At 39.4% G+C, this 7,535-nt stretch overlaps 1 protein-coding gene across 1 annotated transcript; it reads right to left on the bottom strand.

The window, feature by feature from the left end:
• Positions 1-1,784: 1,784 nt before the first annotated feature.
• On the bottom strand, positions 1,785-2,018 carry LOC308514975 (prefoldin subunit 4-like; the record flags this gene model as incomplete). Its single annotated transcript, XM_081085324.1, is given in 3 exon segments — positions 1,785-1,937; positions 1,941-1,943; positions 1,947-2,018. Coding segments are annotated over 3 exon segments (228 nt in total).
• Positions 2,019-7,535: the final 5,517 nt, after the last annotated feature.

The following is a 7,535-nucleotide window of genomic DNA, read 5'->3' as shown; positions in this document are numbered from 1 at the left end:
TACTGTCTTTTAGTAGAATTACTTGTGAAACTGCTCCCTGGTCTTGGCTTCCCCTGACAAAGCTGGGTGCTCTCTGTGACATCTTTGTTCACAGTAACCCTCCCCCCCACCCATTTTTTTGCTTTTTGGGGGGTGGGGGGATGAGGATAAATGAACTCTTTATTTAAGGTAAAGACTTTTGTTGTTGTTGTTATTGTTAATCCTCACTCAAGGATATTTTTTTCATTGCTTTTTCAGAGAGAGCGGAAGGGAGGATGAAAGGGGGAGAGAGAGAAACATTGATGTGAGAGAGACACATCGATTTGTTGCCTCCTGCTTGTGCCTGGATGGAGGCTGGGCACTGATATATATGTTCAGAGATATATATGTGAGATATATATGTTCAGCTTTAATATACTAGTAGCCTGGTGCATGGATTCGTGCACATTGAAAGGAAATTAATTAGAAGAAATATTTTAATATTGCTATTCGCCCTTTCTCTATAATAGAAAAGTCAGAGATGAAAGAAAATTAGTAAAACGGGTATGAAAATAATATATAAATTAATAGACAATAATAACAAAGACATGATATAAAAACAACAAAAACATGATATAAAAACAACATTGATAAAAACAATGACTGATAAATTGATTAAATTTATTCTAATATCTCCCTGTAATATCACATTAAGAGTAAAAACACTTTCAGAGTGCTTGACTAATTTCCCTTGTGATGAAGTATTTACAACTTTAACTTTAACGTCACATGCTCTTTGAACTCGAGAGAAAGCAACATATAACTGACCGTGTCCAAAAACGGGTTCAGGTAAGAATATTCCTACTCTGTCTAGAGTTTGTCCTTGTGATTTATTAAGAGTCATCGTAAATGTTGACATCACAGGAAACTGACTTGGAATTAATTTAAATGGGAGGCCAGTGTCAGACGGGGACATATATCGTGCATACACAAGTCAATGTTTATTTTTAAATTGCCAGTGTGCATCATATGTACTGGCTGGCCAGTCGGTTGGATGGTCAGATGGACGAACAGTCAGTCACTTAGCCTTTTATATATGTAGATATATAGATATTGCATATATTTAAACAAAAGTATATATTTTTAGTATATAACAAAGGCTTAGAGTAGAAATGAGTAGAGTAGACAGATGTAGAATTAGAGTCCTTTCTAGAGTCTTTCTAGAGTCCTTTCACCATTTCTAAATAGCAACTGAAATAGACATATAAAAACTATGATACAAGTATTGAATTTTCTGATAAAAATTACAACATATTCTAAATGATAATATAGAAACATAAGATTGCTTAATTGATTTAATAACATGACATAAAACCCCTCATTTGATATAATCATTACACAAAATACATAGATGAATACTGTCTTCTCTTTTTTTTTTCTTTTTCTTTTTTATTGCTTAAAGTATTACAAAGAGTATTACATATGTCTCCTTTTTTTCCCCCTGCCCTTGACAATCCCCTGGCCTCCCCTACCCCCCAGTGTCTTATGTCCATTGGTTATGCTTATATGCATACATACAAGTCCTTCGGTTGATCTCTTACCCACCCCCCTCCTGCCCTCCCACTCTCCCCGGCCTTCCTGCTGTAGTTTGACTGTCTTCTCTTAAAAATATAAAATAAGTAAGCAAATTGTGAAAATAGGCAATTTTCCATTAAATAATTTTTAAAAAAGAAATTTCTGCTTTCCATATCAATTTAAAAAAGGAAATGATCATTTAAACAATATTTAAGTTTATTAAACAAATTTTAAAAATTATTATAAAATGTTTAACTTTCATCTGCTTTAAAGCTTTTGTTGCTCCCAAATTTTGAACATAACTGAACTTTCAAATCTGCTAAAATCTGCTGAATGCATTCCAATTTGGATTCTAAGGCATCAATTTCTTCTTGCAAATTTTTCATTGCTTCTTCTAACATTTCTTATGTTTATTCTTGAGAATGGCTAATGAAAACATTACCAATTTGATAAGGTATCATTAAGCAGTCGTCATCTGCAAGCATGATGTCCTTGCAAGCACCTTCTAAATTTTGTTTTTATTTTTGTTAATTCTCACCCGAGGATATTTTTCCATTGATTTGTAGAGAGAGTGGAAGGGAGGGGGAGAGACAGAGAGAGAAACATTGATGTGAGAGAGACACATTGATTGGTTGCCTCCTGCATGTGCCCTGACCAGGGCCAGGGATGGAGCCTGCAACTGAGGTACTTGCCCTTGAAGGGAATCAAACCAGGACCCTTCAGTCCACAGGCCAAGGCTCTATCCACTGAGCCAAACCAGGTAGGACCATCTTCTAAATTTTGGAGTTGTTTCTTTTTTACATCAATTTCTTCCTTCGGCTCTGTGATTCTACTTGTATTCCATGCAAATCTGTTTATCTTTTGTTGATCTTCAAAAGTAACCTCGATGCCTTCTGCAGCTGCCTTCTTCATGGTGGGCACATCGTGAGACTCAGCCCCCTTCTCCTGTTAACTTAGTTAATGTGCTGTGAAAGAATGGAAATTGTTGATCATGTAGTGTGTACGATATTAAATAATGAATGCATGAAATTTTAGACCTCACAGATGTCCAATGTTACAAGTTATTGGTATTTGAGAGTCTCTGGTTTTTGCCTGCTTTATTGAGATACTAGAGGCCTGATGCACGAAATTCATGCAAGAGTAGGCCTTCCTTCCCCCAGCTGCTGGCACTGGCTTCCCTCTGGCACCCAGGACCCAGGCTTGACATATCATATTGTGTAAGTGTGAGGTGTACAACATGGTGATTTTATACACGTATATATTGCAAAATGACTACCCCACAGGGTTAGTTAACACCTCCAGCACTCACATAATTACCTTTTTCACATTTCAATTAACAGTTAACATTTGACATTATTTTATATTAGTTTCAGGTGTACAGCATAGTGGTTACACACTTATATAATTTACAAAGTGATTGTCCCAATAATTCTAGTACCCACCTGGCACCATACATAGTTATTAAAATATTATTGACTATATTCCCTATGCTGTACTTTATATCCCTGTGACTATTTTGTAACTGCCAATTTGTACTTCTTAATCCCTTCACCTTTCTCACCAGCCCCCAACCCCCTCACATAATTACCGTGTGTGTGTATGTGTGTGTGTATGTGTGTTGAGAATATTTAAGACCTACTCCTTTAGCAACTTTCAAGTATATATAAAACAGTATTGCTAACTATAGTCACCATGCTGTACATTAGATCCCCAGAACTCATTCATCTTATAACTGGAAGTTTGTACCCTTTGACCAACATCTCCCCACATCCCCCATCACCCAGCCTCTAGCAACCACTATTCTACTCTCTGTTTCTATGAGTTCAGCTTTTTTAAAGTCCACATATGAGTAACAGCTTACAATACTTGTCTTTGTCTGACTTACTTCACTCAGCATACTGCCTTCATAGTCCTTTGATAGCCTCTTTAAGAGCAATTTGTCTCCACATTTTAAGCTGGAAAGCAACCTAATAACTGTTTAGAAAAGAATTATAATTATAAGGCATTTTATATTTTCAGCCCTTGCATTAAGAACAATATGCAATTTGATCATCACTAATCACCAAATAAAACACAGTAAATCATCAATTAAAGAGAAAGAAATTCTGAGAATACAAGGTGTGGTGGAAATTGTAGGTAGGTGGACAGGGGTTCCCAACCCAGAGAGGTAATGTGATGTCTTACATCACGTAGCAAACATTACAACAGTAAACCAAGACTTGAACCATGCCTTCAGGTCCCTTCATAACTTCTCAGCCCATTGCTGTTCCCGTTACCCCAGATGGCCTCCTGCAAATAGCCCGTCACCCTACAGGAATGCATGGCTTGCAAAGCCAAAGGGCCAGAAATAGGTTCAAATCTAGATTTTTCTCCTTCACTACATTGCTTATAGCAATGCTTCTTAACACTTGCTGTATATCAGATCATCTGAAGGAGCTTCGAAAAAAAAAAAATACAGCTGTCAGACTCCTTTTCCATATTCTGACTCATTTGTTCTGGGGTGGGGCTCAGGTATTTTGTTTTTTTTTTAAAACCTTCCAGGTGATTCTAATACACAGCCAATTAGATGAAAAGCACTTCTCTGTGGCACGGGTTCTCCACCCTGGGTACACTTCAGAATCGCTTGGGGAGCTTTAAAAGTGGCCTGCCTGCGTCCCATCCTCAGAGATGCTGATTCACCTGGTGCTGGGTGCAGCCTCAGCACAATAGCTTCCCAGGTGACTTGACTGTACCCAGGAAACGAGAACCATTGCTAATGGACTCCTCAAACCACGCTTCTCTAATCTCAGTCATCTTCCAGGGAAGGCTGTCAGTGCCGTGGTCATTGCCATTCTTAAAATTCCAGTGCTGCCAGTGTTCAATAAATGCTCGTTGATAGAATTGCCTAATGAGAATCAATGTTAATGGACAGGTGAGAAGAAAAGGACAAGTATAAGAAATAATGAGTATTTAATAGGAAAATGTCCTGAGGGTAGAGTATAGAGTCAGCTAAGCAAATATTATGACAGCGTGTGGATTGTTTTACAAACGCACAGGTGGTGGCCCTCTTAGGTAGTGAAGGCTACCGGCCTAGGCCTGAGATATCCTTGGTCCCAAGGATATTCTGAGAGTGGGAATAAGCAAATTCCACCCACCATACCTAATTCCTGTCCCACAGAATCGCTCATTTCTGAGTCTAACAGCAATCTCAGCACAAACCTCCGCATAGCAAGATACTTCCCTTACAACATGCTGTGCCCCGCAGGTGAACACAGACGGTGTTACAATGTGAATCCCTAACATAAAAGAGCTATTTTCCTGGATGGATTTGAGTAAACTAAAAGAGAAAAATAATTTCCCCTTTTAAGATTATTTAACAAAAATACTAAGTTAGCAAGTCAGACAGCAGAGCTGTCTGTGCTGCCCAGACCCATGTTTGCAATAAACAGGACTAGGAAGACATTTATCAACATGTCCCAAGGCCAATCTTTAGATAGTGCGATTGTGGTGGTTTTATTTTATTTTGTTCTATGTTTTCTGCTTTTTTTTTTTTTTGTCAATTACAGGTATTACTTTTTAGTAACTAAAAAAAGAACACAACCCATTTTTAAAAATGTAGTTGTCTCAAGCTTGGGAATGATTGTCAAAGGCACTTCTGAGCCTGTTGGCGTGCTGAGGGAGGACAGGTTTGTCCTGCTGTTTGAACATTCAGCAGCAGCTCTGTGTTTTCACAAGCACTCAGAGATTCTGCAATCCTGGTGATGTGCTGGCCAGGCTAACAAGGCTGGTATCAGACAGGTGAGAGATGAAGATTAAGTTTCTAATAACCAGGGAGTCTATCCATTTGTTGCCAACCCTGACAATATAGGGATGAATTAAACACTCTTTATATTGGTTTGCCACCATTGACTGATAATGTGAACTTCATAGAGTCAGAAATGAGGAGAAAATGCTTAGATTCATGATCTAACACCCCTAGATACTGACACTTGACAAAATTGGCCTCAGCATTTATAAATCAGATGCAAATAGCATGTGGTTTGAAAGTCAGAAGATGCAAATGTCATGTGCGTAAGCCTTTTAGAGAAATTCTAGTGTTGAACTTGTGCACTTGGTTTACCTCCTAAGCCCAGTGAGTGGAATGGACCAGTAGGGAGTCCCTAATGAAACGCCAACCCAGCAGTGAGGTTCTCTAACCTTCAACAAGAAGAGTCTCTTTCCTCTGAAACCTCCAAATCTTCACCAACACCCTCAGACTCCTTTTAAAAACCCTGGTGCTCCTGTCCATGTCTTCTGTCTCTTCCCTGAATTTTCCAGCCTCTTCTGTTCTTCACATAAATATTCTTCATTCAAAACTTCCCTGAAACAAAACTCTTTCTCTTAGTCTCCTCCACTGGAACACCCCACAAGGTCATTATGACTTTCAAGTTTGAGAAGTATTGGTCTAGCGTTGCCTCTCAATACTGGCTGCATATTGAATCCTGTGGGATTCTAAAATATAGATACCTGGGCTCCAGCCCCCAAGATCCTGATTGAATTGATCTGGGTGGTGCTGGGAATTAGAATTCTTAAAAGTGCCTCCAATGTGCAGTGTGTGTGTGTGTGGGGGGGGGGGGGGGGGGAAGAGTTACTGTGAGTGTCCTTGCTAGTGTTCTCCAAAAATCCTGCAAGATTTTGTAAACCCAGCGCCTCACTATACACTGAGTGGCCAAATTATTATGACCACCTGACGTTTGTAGGCAAATTAGTTATAATTTCGCGCTGAAGTTGCTAGAGGGCCAGACCATTATAAATAGGGAAGCAGGTTGTTTACCACGACAGTAGAAGTGATTTTTTTCTGAAGATATGGGTAAACAATGTGATTTAACAGCCTTTGAACATGGGAGATATATATATATATATATATATATAATTTGCTGAGTGGCCAGATTATTATGACCACCCCATTAGTATTTCCTTGGGCCACTATTTGCCTTCAATACTGCAGCAATTCTTGGCATTGACTCCATGAGATGTTGAAAGGTGATGCGAGGAATCTGACACCATGCCTGATGAATAGCACTGTCCAGTCTGTGAGATTTGATGGTTGTGGAACCAGCTGCCTGATGGCTCTTTTAACTTCATCCCACAAATGCTCAATTGGATTGAGATCTGGTGATTGTGGGGCCACCTAAGCAAGGTAAAGTCTCCCTCATGTTCTTGAAACCACTCCTGCACAATACGAGCACCATGGCATGGCGCATTGTCTTGTTGGAAGAAGCCATCTCCATTGGGATACACCATCAACATGATAGGATGAACCTGATCAGCAACGATACTTAGGTATGTTGTGCTATTCAGATGTTGTTCCACATGAATTAAAGGGCCCAAATCATGCCAGAAAAACATGCCCCAAACCATAACACTGCCCTCACCAGCTTGAAGGGTTGTACTCATGCATGTGGGGTGCATGCTTTCATGCTGTTTCCTCCTAATTCTCACTCTGCCATCTGCATGATGCAACTGGAAATGTGATTCATCGGACCACATGACTTTTTTCCAGTGCTCGACTGTCCAATCCTTGTGTTCCTGTGCAAATTGGAGACATTTTATCTTGGTAACTGCAGACAGCAAAGGTGTTCAGACAGGCCTTCGGCTTTTATATCCCATACGATGCAGTGTATGGCTAATTTGCCTACAAACATCAGGTGGTCATAATAATCTGGCCACTCATAATATTATATATCCTACATTCAAAGGCTGTTAAATCACATTGTTTACCCATATCTTCAGGAAAAAAATCACTTCTACTGTCGTGGTAAACAACCTGCTTCCCTATTTATAATGGTCTGGCCCTCTAGCAACTTCAGTGCGAAATTATAGCTAATTTGCCTACAAACGTCAGGTGGTCAAAATAATCTGGCCACTCAATGTATAGCTATTTCTCTCCTCTTTCCTACTGAGCCTTTCTATTAGATGGTAATGCTTCTCACCTTCCCCAAAGTACCTGGTAGTCTCATTTGTCAAAAAGCATTTATTGGACG

The sequence above is a fragment of the Myotis nattereri genome (assembly GCF_964212035.1).
Source record: "Myotis nattereri genome assembly, chromosome: 3".
Classification (NCBI taxonomy): Eukaryota; Metazoa; Chordata; class Mammalia; order Chiroptera; family Vespertilionidae; genus Myotis; species Myotis nattereri.
The sequence above is the reverse complement of the archived record's forward strand: the minus strand, read 5'-3'. Positions and strand labels throughout refer to the sequence as shown.